Source organism: Glossina fuscipes, unplaced genomic scaffold, assembly GCF_014805625.2.
Source record: "Glossina fuscipes isolate IAEA_lab_2018 unplaced genomic scaffold, Yale_Gfus_2 241, whole genome shotgun sequence".
NCBI classification, from domain to species: domain Eukaryota; kingdom Metazoa; phylum Arthropoda; class Insecta; order Diptera; family Glossinidae; genus Glossina; species Glossina fuscipes.
In genome coordinates, this window is record NW_023998584.1 from 28,664 (window position 1) to 43,914 (window position 15,251).

Below are 15,251 nucleotides of genomic sequence, written 5' to 3' on the forward strand. Positions count from 1 at the left end.
AAACAACAACACATATGCTAAAATCTAATATACCAAATTCTCCAGAATCTCCAGCTCTCAACTTTACTCAAGAAATCACAAGTGGTAATGAATCCATTCTTTCATCCATTAATCAACCTTCAATTTCAAATTATTCACGTGCGCCAACTCGTTGCGCTTCAAATGTACCAAATCACCTAAGTACAGATTATTCTGCTGGTAAGAATAAATCATTCACGAAAAATTCCTATAGCGACCTTCTCGACGGAGACGCTGACATGTCAACTTAACCCTCCCTCCACTCCGCTTACATGTCATTACAATTAAATAAAGTTTTTAAAATTCTACAATGGAACATTAAGGGACTTATTAATAATTTTGATGAACTCCGTACACTCATAAGTGATTTTAATCCAACCTTTTTATCGCTTCAAGAAACCCATTGTAGAAGCTCTTTTAATCCTATTACACCCAAATCATACACTGGATACTTCACGAATGCTGATCAAAATTCATATTCCAAACAAGGAGTAGGTGTTTTTATAAAATCAAGTATACCTCACAAACGCATAAATTTAAGCTCAAATATACAAGCCGTAGCGATACAAATAATGTTAAATATAAAATTTACAGTGCTTTCGCTCTATATTCCACCTTCGCAATCGTTTTCTCAGCAAGAACTCTACAGTTTATTCTCCGTACTTTCCCCCCCATTAATTATATGCGGCGATTTCAACAGCTGGAATACCATCTGGGGCTCAACAGTGAACAACACTCGCGGTACTGTTTTAGAAAAGGCCTATTTTCAAAGCAATCTTTGCGTTTTAAATGAAGGAAAACCAACGCACTTCTCAACTCATCATACTTTTTCACATATTGATTTACATATTGCTCTCCATCACTTCTTTCTTTGGTTTCCTGGTCTATTTCTGATGATCTACATAATAGTGATCACTTTCCAATCATAATCGATCTTAAACTTTCAACGTTCTCTGCTACTCCAGCAAAACAGGCCAAATTCCTCCTAGATAAAGCGGATTGGATCAATTACTCCAAACAGGCCGAGTCATTTCTGAACTCAAAGCCATTTAACGGAAACTGCAACCATGATGCTGCTATTATGTCTAAACCGATTCGCACGGCTGCTCATCTTTCTATTCCTCAATCTAACACCTCTTTTAAACGAGCTAGGGTTCCATGGTGGAACAACACGCTTTCGTTTTTGAGGAAAAATAAAATGGATCTATGGCACCGCTTTAAGAGATGTCCTGATCAGAATCACTTGTTATTATACAAAAAGGCCAATGCTCTATTCAGGAAGGAATTACAGAAATCAAAGGCACTTAGTTTCGAACTTTTCTCGAGACGAATTCACAGAAATACATCAATGAAAGTTGTCTGGAACAAAATCAACAGACTTAATGGGACTTCAAACCTGAACCAAATTTCTGCCATCTGCACTCCCAATGGAACTTTAACTGACGCAGATGAGATTTCTAATTACTTTGGAAAAGTGTGGTGTGAATACTCCTCTGACAGCAACTTCTCCAGTGCTTTCATCGAAAATAAAAGAACTCCAATATCTCTTTCAAATAATATCGATAGATGTGCCATGTTCCTGGAAAATTGCGTATCTACCTCAGAACTTAGAAATTGTCTCTCCAATTTGAAGGGGAAGACACCTGGTCTAGACCGCATCTCATACCAAATGATCAGTGCTATGTCTAAGTCTAGTAAAAAGAAATTACTAGACCTATATAATACGGTATTTATGACTGGCCATATACCCTACATGTGCAAACTGGCAACAGTTGTTCCAATTCCAAAATCAAAAAATGTCTCAATCGCATCTGATTATCGCCCAATTTCTCTTTTATCTTGCCTCTCTAAGGTTTTAGAGAAGATTATGGCATCTAGATTATCTTGGTTTCTTGAATCCAAGAACCTGATAACAAAGCAACAAGTTGGTTTCAAGCGGGGTAGAGGATGCATCGACGCTCTGTTACATATTGATTATTTCACAAGCAAAGCAATTTCCGAACGAAATCACGTAACAATTCTCTCAATTGATTTCGAAAAAGCATTTGACAGAGTTGGTCTTCATGTTATCTTAAGACTCTTGAAATCATGGAATGTTGGACCCAAATTCTTCAACTACATCAAATCATTCATGTCGCATCGGCGGTTCAAAGTTAGAATCAACAATCATCTTTCTGATTCCTTTCCGCTAAAGAATGGCATTCCGCAAGGATCTCCTCTCTCTGTCACGCTTTTCCAGATCGCTTTCAACGAAATTAGCGAAATTCTTCGCCGTGTACCAAGAGTGGAACATTGTCTCTACGCGGACGATGTATACATTTTTACAAAAGAAAAAGACAACACGAAAGCAATCAACATCCTCGAATCTATTGCATGTGAGATCTCCACATGGGCAAACTCGTCAGGAGCAATAATCTCTATACAAAAATCAAAAAAAATGCACATTTGTCGAAAACAAATGTGCGATGCAGGAAACCTACTGATGCATATTAACGACTTACCAGTACTAAATGTGCAGACGCTCCATATTCTCGGGCTCACGTTTTCAAACAATTATCGTTGGAAGGCACACTGCCTTCGGTTAAAAAACTCCCTTTTAACAAGGGTAAATTTCATACAGTACGTTGCTTGGAGAAGCCATGCGCATATTAACACTATCGCTTATCTTACCAAAATGCTTGTGTTAAGCAAAATTGACTATGCTTTGATAATTTATGGCAATAGCTGCAAATCTAATATCAACATCCTTAAACCGGTCTATCACCAAGCCGTTAGAGCAAGTTGTTAAGCTTTTCGGACGACACCCATAAATAATATTGTAATTGAAACTGGTCTCCCAACTTTAGAAAATAGACTGTATGAGTTAAAAGCTAAAATAGTCCCCAAACTTGTTAATTCAAACAAATCCATTCTCGGTGATGACGTAAGAAAAATTATTATTGCGAAGAAAATTCCAAAGTCACCATCTGCAATTGACCGTTGTTTGTGCATCGCAAAGGAATTAAACATTCCCTTAAAAATTTCCCGCTCTTTTGGTGTTAAACCTCCCTGGATTTTGAAAGACTGCTCTTTTGACATCTCACTGTCTATGCACAAGAAAGAAGATACTCCAAATTACGTCTTCAGGAATCTAATAGCTGAGAAAACCCAAGTATTGGACAATACTGGTTGGAATCTTTTGTACACAGACGGCTCAAAATCTCCTGGTCTGTCTCCTGCTTGTGCGGTGGTAGATGCTACATGACGGGTTCTTCTCAACCACATATTTCACGAAAGCACTTCAACTTTCATAACCGAAGCCAGAGCTATCCTTCACGCTGCCAACCTTGCCCATAAAAACAAACTCAAAACCGTCATTGTTACTGACAGTTTGTCTGTATTACAAGCTACCCGGAACCCTTCGACTTCGAGATGGAGCACCATCAACAAATTAAGGAATATAATTACTACACCCGACGGAAAAATTAAAATGTTATGGGTACCAATTCACATCGGTTTACTGGGAAATGAGCAGGCTGATCGAGCGGCAAAGTATGCTGCTTCTGCTCCTCTAATTATGGATGATGTCATGGAAAAGTTGGATCTTCAAAGATACATTGGAAGAAAAGTTAAAGAGAAAATTGCAGAGGGAAATTTACAATACCATCATCAACACTACTCTTGCATTAACCCTCAATTAACTCCACCTCTATATCCAACAAATGTTGAGAAAACCAAGATACAAACATTTTCGAGAATTCGCCTTGGTCATACAATTGCAACTCACCAATGGATCCTGAAGAAGTCTTCTCCCCCAATCTGCTGTTGTGGACAAACTCTTACTATAAAGCACATTCTCTGCGACTGCCTCAACTTTTCCTTGGCTAGAAGTATTGCATTTGGAACGATTAACCCTTTGAACATTCTACAATCAGCTTCAGAGCAGAATATCAATTCAATATTTTACTTTATTAATACTTCTAAGCTTATTATCTAATATCCATTTATTTAAATTAGAGCCGATAGCCTGTGTTGCTAGTGCTCAATGTCTTTTTTTTAGTCTAAGAATTCAATTCATTAGTCTAAAATTAAAATAATAATAATAATAATAATGAAAATCATAATATTTGTTTGAAAAAGTTGCATTTGGAACATTTGGCACATTGCAGGATGATAAGGATCCTCAGGTAAACTGAAAGATGGACAACGATTTACACTAATCTCAGGAAAATTTGCAAAGCAGAGATCTAGCAGTGTACCATTACAATTAAGAATACGGTTAACTAAATTATGATCAAATAATTCGATAAAGAACACGACAGCTCTATCAGATGTTGAAGTAGAAATCAAGCAGCCAGAATTATCACTGTTACACCAAGTGACTTGAGGCAAATTGAAATCGACCAACACAACTACCAAATCGGTGGGTTTCGACTGCTTGGTCAACTCACAAATGAAGGCGGCCTGTTTCTTATATATGGAGATATCAGAATTAGGAGCAGGTTATAAGTAGCTGTTTATTAGACATTTTCGCTCGAATGGCGATAAATTCAACGTCAGGATAAGTGGGATATTCAATTGAATTGGACGGGACTGGCGCAGATATGGCAATCAATACACCACCACCAATGCGATTCAATCGATCATTTCTGAAAAGCTGGAAAGAATTGTGGGAAGTTCTGACGAATGAAGATCAGGTTTTAACCAAATGTCAGTGAAGGCTAAATAGGAAAACTCCGTGCTCACTGAATTTAGGAAAGTAGAACGAATTTTTGAATTTACGCTCCTAACATTTTGATATGTGAGAAATAATGAGCCTGAAGAAACACCCAGTTTTTTGAAGGCGACAGGACTACGGCATTAGTATTATGGGGTTGATCACGAGGGATAAATTCCTTAAGTAAGGATCCAGCCACAATGGTTTATTTAACAACATATCCATGTTTTCAGTCGGAAGTAGAATTTTAAAAGACGGGATTGCTCTAGATTGAGAAGGAGCCAATTTAAAAATGCTAACATGCTTTAAATTGACTGATGGGACTTTCACCGCCAGATAACTTTTTATGTTACCAATGGAGCAGCTTATGCGACATGCCCAGTTTGATGACGAGCGTTTACACTCGAACAGACGGGGAGAAAGGATGATTTATATTGCACTTTATTAGTTTTAGGCGATGACGCCTGAGCAAAGTGAGTGACGGCACTGGGAGAAGACACTCCAGCCATAGCTTCAATTAGAAGGACTTGCCGGCTTATTTGTAACTATTTTCGTTACCGTTCATTGTATAGATTGAGGGCCCGCTAACATGTACCAACGAATCAGATTTAAAAGGAATCAGAGGTGACCTACCACACGCTACTCTACGAGTTGTAATGTTGCTAGCATGGGAAGAAGACGAGTGTTCAATAAAACGACACTCATCAATCCTAGACTTAATTAGTGCAAACTTCTCCCAGAAGGAGCCGAGATTTTTACTGAATTTCGAGAAACCATTTCTCGTCTCCGTGAAGCGTTTGTAAAAATCAAACGTTCCTCTTCCTGCAGTCCGGACATGATCGATGCGATATAAAGAGAGTTAAAGAAGAAATAAACAGGAAAAAAACAAAGGAATTGCATGGACATTATGGGTATTTTTCATTATTTCTTAAAGCAAAATAAGAAGTTTTTAAGGTTTTCAATTTTAAAAATTAGAGCACAGAAATATTTAATATAATATGCATTTTCTAAAGAAAAAATTTGATGCTCTTCTTCTTTTCTATCATTATTTGTGCTTATTGTGCATTATTTGTGTCGCAAGCCCTATTATTTTCTATTTATTTACGTAAACAACTTGTGCTTTAGAGATACTCTATTTTAAACGTATGCTCTGTGAAATTTCATACATAGCAAAATAGTATTTTAATCTGTTCTATATATTTAAGAGTCCTCTATAAAACTTATGGCTTGGACATATTCTTTACTACGTCTTTCAATGCGTTTCGCCGTCGAATAAAAACAAAAATTAAATATGCATGAGAGCCACCTCCTACGATAACCAAACATTAGCAATCAATCTTAATTCCCGATTACTGTTTACTTTTAAGCCAAATGTCAGACCTGTCAAATTAGCCCCTAATTTTTATCTTCGCTTGGCAATGCTGCTCAGAGAAATAAAAGTTATACAACAACAAATTAACCGGAGATTTTGAGAACAAGGGAGAATTGGAAAAAATTCTAAAATCGAACATTTTTTGCAAGTTTATTAATTTCCACGAAAAATTGTACATAAAAATTCTAATCACACGTAAAACATTATAGAAATGTCGCAAGTTGATGTGGTAAGTTAATAAAAAAGGAAAACTGCAATAATAAAAAACGCCCTTAGAACTAAGAAAAGCAATTCGATTTTTCCAAGCGCCGCTTATTTTTGTATGTTTAAGATTACAACCCTTATATATATATATATATATATATATGCACTTTACAGAAGCGAGCATTTAACAAAATGAAACACGATTTGGAGCCATGGCGTAACCTGATTGTACTGGTTGACAGTGTATTAAACTGGGAAAGGAATTATTATCCAGCTGCTCTATTTGGCGGCATCACATCATTCTATTTGCTGTTATGGGTTCTGCAATTATCTGTGGTTACCATGTTAGCAATAACGGGCTTATTTGGTGTACTATTCGATTATCTATATCCCTCCGTAAAGCGTATGTTTTTTAATATCGATAATTGGAGTGGCGACCAAGAGGCTCAATTTGAACGTATTGTAAATGAATTAACGAATATCAATTTACAAATAATGGCCTGGTATGATTATTTGTTTATTAATAAGGAACGTAAATCGTGTATGGTAAGTTGTGTATTTGTATAAACATATTAAAATAATAAATTAAATTATTTATTTCGATTATAATTACTGCAGTTTGTTATTGCCATGAGTGGTATGTTGTTGACGTTGGCTTGGATTGGCGCCATATTTAACAACATGCTACTAATGTACTTGGTGACAATAAGTGTGGTCATGTACCCGGGCGTACAAAATAGAGGTCTTTTAACACATTTTAAAGATAAATTCGGTTCTAGCTTAACCAACAAAATGGAAAAGTTACGTGAATTGGCAAAAAAACAAGAATAAGTGAATGAATGTTTCAAAGCTGCTTATTAAGAAGTAAGAGAAGATTTAATTGATACTCATAGAATCTCTTTCTATGTCTGTGACGTTTTGTCTTTTTTTCATTTAATAATAAATTTAATGCCATCTTAAAGAGTTTTCTGTGCACATATTTAAACAACACAAAATGCGACCAAAGCATATTCATTTACTTTTAAATCTTAGATAAAAATAAGGAATTTACCCTCTAGATTTATTTAAAAAGGAATGAATTTTAACTATATTATTTTGTGAGTTACAAAAAATTGTGCAGTTATTAGTTTTAGAAGTTAAATTTTTTGTAGATTTTTAGATTTTTAAGTTTTATTATATGGATTTTTTATACAATTATACAAAATTTGAATTTTTGAAATTCTGATTTTTTGAAAGGAAATAAAATATGAACTAGAAAATTTATAAATTTGGAGAAAGAAAAAACAATTTATTTTAGAGCGTACAAAATACTTCGACTTAGATTTTGTGCTCTCAGAAATAGAAAAAAAGTTACGCATTTTTAATGAATAAAAAAATTAATAATGCATCAGCACACAAACTCGTTTATTGTGTTTGATCTTTTCAGTCATTAGAAATTAAGAATTTATCATAAAATGTCATAAAAGTTTAAAGTAAGTTTAACAGTAAAGCGCAAATAACTCAAATAAAAACACTACCAACTTTTTTATTTCATTGACTTTACGCCAGCGGAGACCTACTAATGTAGAAATGTAGGAGAGTCGGAAGATCATGATGTTCAGACCTTTTTGCCTAGGAAGAGGTAAAACGTATTTGACCGAAAAACATCCGACAAAAGTCTTGCCAAATACCTGAATATACATGTGTATTATGCATATTTTTTTCTATTGTTGGGCCTTTCTTATCTGAATGTGGATCTAAGTTGAGAATAAAATTTCTTTCCTTCAGCACAAAAATGATATTCGGGTATAGTCGAACCTTCTATAATTACCACTTTCGTTTAAAAAAAAATTGAAAAAACTAAGCGTCGCGACTGCTTTTCCGTTTTTGTAGGTTCGATCATTGTATAGAAAGTATATGAAAATTTCTGTCGCTGTATTTGAGCGACCATCACAAAAAAAAATATTTTGCCTTTGAAGACAGTTTAGTTTGCTTTGTAGCCATGTCCTTTGACAAATGCGGCGCATTTTTAGGCCCAATTTACATGCATGAACTTTCCATTTTTTAAAGCCGACAAACTAATACGTGCAACGAAGAGAATCTTTACCGTAGGCGTCACACAGACGGGAAGTGTCAAATTGATTCAGAATCTATATACATTATAGGAAAGTTTTTTTCCGGATGTCGCAATCGTTTTGACAAAATGAATAAATATATCTTAATTCGTTGTCAATTTACTAGTCATGGCATATTTAAAATTGATAGGTTTGCTCTGTTAAACGTGCTGTTTTCCCCTTCATTTGGCAAAATTTTCGAATAGGTCTTTTTGTTGGTTACTTTAACTGACGCCACCAGCATCTGCTTTGAAAATATTTACAATGCTTGAGAAGAATACAGGAAACAACAACTTAAGGCTTAAGACTCCCACTCTTATTGTCGCTCGTTCAGGAATATTTCTACAATTTATGAAATATAGTGAAGAAAAACAATTAATTGGGTCCTAAAAGACTCAACGTATGTCATATATTATTTTTTTTACTTATTTGAAAATTTATTGTTTGTCTCTGGAACGTGAACGTTCACGATGTCTTTTGCTTTTTTTGCTTTTCTTCTTATGTTTTTTGCGTTTTTCCTCTTCTTCAAGCTCGCTTTCCGTATTCGGCGAGTTAGAATCTATTTCGTTATTCCTGCTATGCTTACTTTTTTTTTTTTTTAATTTTTTAATTTTTTTCTTCTTTTGTTTACTATCAGATGTATTTTGTTGCTCATATGCTGAGTCCGAGTTGCTATCTGTTTTTGTAGAGTTAGATGAATCAGAGGTTGTGGAAGGTTTGCTTTGCCATTGTGAAGAGGATAGTGATTTCCAGCGACCTTGGTTATGTACCCATTCTCCTTCACGCCTTTTTTCTGGCCGGACCGCAGCTTCTGTGCGCTTATATTTTTGAAATTCTGCATTATCTATACATTTATTTTTTATAAACAAAAAAGGAAAAGTGAAACAGAAAAAAGTAATGAGAAATCAATGTTTGCTTTAAATGATTAGTCATGTATATCTGCCACCGAAAGTCAATATACAAAAACTAAAACCCATTCTGCATTTGCGCCTGTAGCAGTACTGTTTCGCAGAGCGCTGATGGAGCTGATAAATAGTCGTAATATACTTAAGGCGAACTGGTAAAGACTCCGATTCAAAACTTTGTTGTGTTTCTTAGCAAAGCGGACCAAATTTCAAATTTTTTGCTATACTTATTAAAACTATAGGCGTTGTAGGATTTTATTTCAATCTCCTACATTGTATTTGATCAATAAATCATGAACAAGCGCTAGAATATGACAGCGTCGAATCAAAATTATAGATTACCAAGATTACCAACTGGTAAAGACTCCGATTCAAAGCTTTTTTGTGTTTCTTAGCAAGGCGGACCAAATTTCAAATTTTTTGCTATACTTATTAAAACTATAGGCGTTGTAGGCTTTTATTTCAATCTCCTACATTGTATTTGATCAATAAATCATGAACAAGCGCAAGAATATGACAGCGTCGAATCATAATTATAGATTACCAAGAAATATGTTTCCGATGCCTATTTTTACACGCTGTATAACGACAATTCTAGCATATGTTTTGCATTCGATTGCAGATCTAACGCAAAGATGCTGAAGCCAAAAGAATATAAGAAAATGATGGCCATGCTAACGATTGAAAAAAACATGGCTGGACGGGACGGACGCAGACCTTTGCTATATACATTATGCTTCTTTCGATGGCAGATATAAGAAAATATATCTGTTTTTAACTTACTGATGTATTTGCCATATTGTGCGTATTCTTTACGCGACACTGGCTGACATAAAAATTCATTAAATGCCTCAATAAGACCGCCTACAGCCATTTTGACTATAATTCGACCTGCATGATCGTCAAATCCTTCTATTTGGCCATAGAGATCTTTGTGTTTGCCGCCCAAAATACGTACAAAGGCATTGCGCTTTATTTCTAACACTTCATTGCTCTCTGGTGGAATTAATAAAGGCTTGGGTTTGAGGACTTTATCCACACCTAAGCCCATACCTTTAGGTCTTACCCGTTGTATTTCTTCTGAAATCGATTTATTTACGACGAGTTTAAAGGGTTCTACCCAACCCATACCTCTAAGCATCGCTTTGCCAAATTCCTGTATAGGTACTGACTCATAATCGTCCAAAGTAGATACTTTGGCCCCGTCCAAAGGTAATTCTTCAGATTTTACTATAGGCAAAATTAAGTTAGAAGCAATGTTCTGAAAACCGTTCCCCTGAACTCCTTCCAAGAGCTCACGGGCAGCCCTTTGCTCAAGTGTTTCCTTGTCGTGATTTTCATGATTTAAGCTATTGTTAATGTCACCATTTATACGATCTTCTACATCTTGTTCACCTAACAAGACGGCTCTTCTCCTCTTTAAACTCGCCAAAGCCTTAATGTTGATTTCATTCCCTTTTACGGGGATAATTAAAGGCGCCTCTTTCTGTTTTTTTCTAAAAAAGTAAATGCAAATAATTACTAAAATTACAATCTATTTAGCATAATAATAATTGCTAGGGCTTTTCAGTATTATTTCTGACAGAAAATTATGGTTTTTTACATAAAACTTTTTCACCCTTCCAAAGGTTTTGCTACGAGATATTGTTCACTGAGTTAGATTGTATTAATGAATCAAGCTTTATCGTCAAAATATATTTTTCCAATTGTTTTTACTTTACTTTTAGCTGTTTATGTTTAGCGAGTATATGTAGGCTTACTCTATCAATTTGATTTGTTGGTCTTCCAAGCATTTAATTAATTCCACTTTCGTTCCACTTTTGGAAGCATTTGTCTTCGGCAATAAATTCAGTTTTTTATCGACTTTAGTAAAACCAAATGATATTTTCTTTGGTTCCATTTTGTAAACAAATAAAATTGAAAGAATCGAAAATTTCACAAATTTTACAACCAGCTGTTTGACAAGTCCACATTTTGTAGAAAGTGTGGCATATACTATCTTTTGTTTGTCAACTCATTAAATCATCCGTTGTTGCTTTGCTGACACATAGAAGAAGATATATTTTCATAGTAAGGCGTTGCCATTTTCGGGCAAAATGAAATATTCTGGAAATGTCAACTAACGTAAGCATAACCTCATTTGAATGAGCCATTTTATAAAGAGCGACGCATATAAGTGTGAGCACGAGTTTTCTTGAGTGTCGTTTGAAAAATTATTATTAAAAAGAAGTGAAAAATGTTTGGAGGTCCACAATCTATATTGGTTTTAAGTATGTTTATTAAAAATTTTCTAATTTTTCCCGTTCAGTTCATGAAAATTAATTACTTTAGGCCAAAATACCAAAAGAGAATCGGGCCGAAAAGTTCAGCTGGAAAATATAAATGCCGGAAAGGTAAAGGGACTAAAATGAGTCATTATATAGGGGAGTCTTTTTCATTAATTAATATTCATAGGCTATAGCCGATGTGATACGCACCTGCTTGGGGCCGCAAGCAATGCTAAAAATGCTTATGGATCCTATGGGTGGAATAGTTATGACCAACGACGGTAACGCTATATTGCGTGAAATTACTGTTCAGCATCCCGCGGCTAAAAGCATGATTGAAATCGCTCGTACTCAAGATGAGGAAGTCGGAGACGGTACTACTTCAGTTATTGTCTTAGCGGGTGAAATGTTGGCAGCCGCAGAACCATTCCTACAGCAACAAATTCACCCTACCGTCATAATACGAGCCTATCGCGAGGCATTGGAGGATATTATTAAGCATTTACAAAGCGATTTAAGCGTAGCTTTGGATATTGGTAACAAGGAAAAGATGGGTGAGGTTGTAAAGTCTTGCGTAGGTACAAAATTCATCGGTAAATGGTCAGATTTGGCGGTGAAGATTGCTCTCGACGCAGTGCACACAGTCACTTTAAATGAAAACGGTCGTTTGGAAGTAGACATCAAACGGTGAGATGTTTGACCTTTTTTATTTATTTTTCTTTTACAAGTTGCCCTCTTTAGTTATGCTAAAGTTGAAAAAATTCCTGGCGGTTCAATAGAAGAATCTTGTGTTTTAAGAGGTGTTATGCTTAACAAAGATGTGACTCATCCAAAAATGCGACGTTACATTGAGAATCCTCGTATAGTATTGCTGGATTGCGCTTTGGAATATAAGAAAGGAGAAAGCCAGACTAGTGTCGAAATTGTGGGCGAACAAGACTTTACTCGCATGTTGCAAATTGAGGAAGAATTTGTGAACCGTGTTTGTTCTGATATTATCGCCGTTAAGCCGGACGTAGTCTTCACCGAGAAGGGTGTTTCTGACTTAGCTCAACATTTTCTGTTAAAGGCGGGTATAACTGCTGTACGCCGTTTACGTAAAACCGACAACTTACGTATAGCTCGTGCTTGTGGAGCCACTATTGTGAATCGTACGGAAGAATTAACAGAAAAAGACGTAGGCACCGGTGCCGGTTTATTTGAGGTTAAAAAGATTGGCGATGAGTACTTTACTTTCGTAACGCAATGCATAGATCCTAAAGCGTGCACTATAGTTTTGCGTGGGGCGTCTAAAGATATTTTGAATGAAACCGAACGTAATCTTCAAGACGCCTTGCACGTGGCACGTAATTTAGTTTTGGAACCGCGCGTGGTTGCAGGTGGCGGGGCTATTGAAATGTCTGTGTCTCAATTGCTTACACGAAAGCAATTAAAAGGTCCTTATACAGCTGTTGCTGGAGCTTTGGAAATTATACCACGCACTTTAGCTCAAAATTGCGGAGCAAATACCATACGCACACTGACAGCTTTAAGGGCTAAACATGCCTCTCATTCTGGTGATGGTGTGTGTGCATGGGGTATAGATGGTGAGTCCGGCGAAATTGTGGACATGAATGTCAGGGGTATATGGGAACCCTTGGCAGTAAAAATGCAGACCTACAAAACAGCTGTAGAAACAGCCATACTTTTGCTACGTATCGATGATATTGTCTCTGGCTCTAAGAAGAAAAGCGATAAGGAATCTGTTGCACCAGCTGCTCCTGCCAATCAGGGTGAAGATTGAAAGAGTAAAGAGTTGATTTCGTTTCTGCCACTAATGCCCACATATTTTTTTCATATTTACCAGCTTAAAACATTCATTTACGCGTGAACATTTTTATAATACTTGTAAAAGAAATAAAAGTCGAAGTAATTGAATTATTCTGTTTAATTTATTATTATTCTGTGTAATTTATAATTTGGACTTGGGGCAGTCCTCAGCAGAAACGCTGAATTTCTGCACTTCTAATTTTCTTTTAAAAGCATAGGCAGCATTTTCACGGTGCCTTCTCATAATTATATAAAAGTTTGTCCATTAACTTTATAACCTCCAGACCTATCGAAGTAAAGTGAGGATGTAAGTATCTGGCAAAAATCTCCAAACATTTCAAGTCCTTTACGCCCGGCCAATACTCTTTCAACCAAGTATATAAAGGTGGTTTATGAGAGTGTATAATACTAGGTATGCTAAAAATAAAGGATATCTCTCGTAAATTCTCCACACTCTCCAAATCATTGTTCTTGTGACAAGCTATATATAACGTTTCATAAGGCTGCTTAAACCCTTGCCCTTTCAAAGGACCAATTAAATTTCCTTCAGTGTTTAGTTTAAACCACTTCAAACTATGCACCAACTTCAAATTCCATTTGGGTAAAAAATCTTCAATGAGCATTCGTTGATGTTGATGCGAATTTGTGCACCAAAGAGCTACTAAGGTTTTAGAATGAGTTAGCTGCTCGATAGGCATAGATTTTAACTCCTCATTCCTTAACATATCGTAAGACAATGATTGTTTAACTTTTTTTAAACGTCTAATATACTTATTACGCCAAGGCATGTCCATCACAATTAGATCATATTTATCCAAGTCCTTTAGTAAACTACTGAGATTTCTTATATCGTGGTTAAAAAACCGGCTTAAAGGTGGTATGATAAATTCGCGATTGTGGAATGAAAAACTTTGAAAACGCTTAGTACCATTGACTCCATGAAATTGTGGAAATTCATAGCCCATGTCCCAATAACGAGGCATATTTTCCATTTCTTGATGATTTGGAAATATTTCCGCTTTTATATGTTGCAAAAAGGGTAGTAAGCGTTGGTTAAACTCGCGCAAGCCCTTGTTAGCACAATCTGGTTTACGTTTCCCGAGTAATCGTTTATTTTTATCGACTTGTTTTTTGAAGTTATCAGAGCCTTTATTGTTGAGAGATAATCGCGGTGAGAAATTGAATAATTCTGCTTTTAAACTATAACCCACGTCATTCTCTTCTAATACAGATTTACACTGCTCATCAATTAACTGCTTATGATTAAAAAATAAACAAGTCCCGTTCTCTATATTAATTTTTTTCATATTATGTTAAGAAATACAACGTTATAGCTGTGTATAATGCACGAAATCGGAGAAAATAAAGATCACACTCTTTTTAAAGTTTTTCTACACGTAAACAATAATGGTAATTATCCTATCTGCATGAAAGTTTCATCGTCGTCGTCTTCTTAATTATATCTTATACCACTTATGATAGAGAGTACATTAAATTTGTGCGGACGTATGTAATACGCAGAAGAGATTAACTCACCTTATTTTATACCGAGCTTGCCTGTCCGACTAATGGCTGCACATTTAAATTTGTTTTCAAACTACAGGTCGCAATTTTTGAGATATTTTTGTGAAAATAGTTCGGATAGGTCTGCTTTCTCTACCATTTCCGATATTACCCCTTATTTTGAAAGGGGAAGAAAATATCACTTTTCAAGATTTTTCGACAAAACTCACTCCGTAACAATATTTGGAATTCTAAATTGGTATGTAAAATTTATTTCGGTTAGGCCAATTTTTTAGTACTCTCTCTTACAAATAAACGTTCCTACGATATTTTAAAAAGGTATAATTTTTAATATTTCATGACGAAAATTAATTCGCAATGGTA

At 35.6% G+C, this 15,251-nt stretch overlaps 4 protein-coding genes across 5 annotated transcripts; 2 read left to right on the forward strand and 2 right to left on the reverse strand.

The window, feature by feature from the left end:
* Window positions 1-6,174: 6,174 nt before the first annotated feature.
* Window positions 6,175-7,484, forward strand: LOC119642695 (ADP-ribosylation factor-like protein 6-interacting protein 1). The gene is made up of 3 exons (XM_038041930.1): window positions 6,175-6,315; window positions 6,465-6,836; window positions 6,909-7,484. Exons 1-3 carry the CDS (start codon window positions 6,298-6,300, stop codon window positions 7,119-7,121), a joined length of 603 nt encoding a protein of 200 aa, XP_037897858.1. The 5' UTR covers window positions 6,175-6,297; the 3' UTR covers window positions 7,122-7,484.
* Window positions 7,485-7,520: 36 nt separating this feature from the next.
* Window positions 7,521-11,283, reverse strand: LOC119642696 (G-patch domain and KOW motifs-containing protein). 2 transcript variants are annotated; one of them, XM_038041932.1, is made up of 4 exons: window positions 11,049-11,283; window positions 10,072-10,784; window positions 8,809-9,227; window positions 7,521-8,725 (listed from the first exon to the last, which is right to left on the reverse strand). In XM_038041932.1, the coding sequence occupies exons 1-3, from the start codon at window positions 11,186-11,188 to the stop codon at window positions 8,821-8,823; spliced, it is 1,260 nt and encodes a 419-aa protein (XP_037897860.1). In that variant the 5' UTR covers window positions 11,189-11,283; the 3' UTR covers window positions 7,521-8,725; window positions 8,809-8,820. The 2 variants fall into 2 exon arrangements, with proteins under 2 accessions (XP_037897860.1, XP_037897859.1); XM_038041931.1 differs by having other exon boundaries at window positions 7,521-9,227.
* A 150-nt stretch (window positions 11,284-11,433) lies between these two features.
* LOC119642699 (T-complex protein 1 subunit gamma) lies at window positions 11,434-13,443 on the forward strand. The gene is made up of 4 exons (XM_038041937.1): window positions 11,434-11,558; window positions 11,620-11,681; window positions 11,743-12,242; window positions 12,297-13,443. The coding sequence occupies exons 1-4, from the start codon at window positions 11,525-11,527 to the stop codon at window positions 13,336-13,338; spliced, it is 1,638 nt and encodes a 545-aa protein (XP_037897865.1). The 5' UTR covers window positions 11,434-11,524; the 3' UTR covers window positions 13,339-13,443.
* Window positions 13,444-13,452: 9 nt separating this feature from the next.
* LOC119642701 (N(6)-adenine-specific methyltransferase METTL4) lies at window positions 13,453-14,751 on the reverse strand. Its single transcript, XM_038041938.1, has one exon. The coding sequence runs from the start codon at window positions 14,669-14,671 to the stop codon at window positions 13,592-13,594; it is 1,080 nt and encodes a 359-aa protein (XP_037897866.1). The 5' UTR covers window positions 14,672-14,751; the 3' UTR covers window positions 13,453-13,591.
* Window positions 14,752-15,251: the final 500 nt, after the last annotated feature.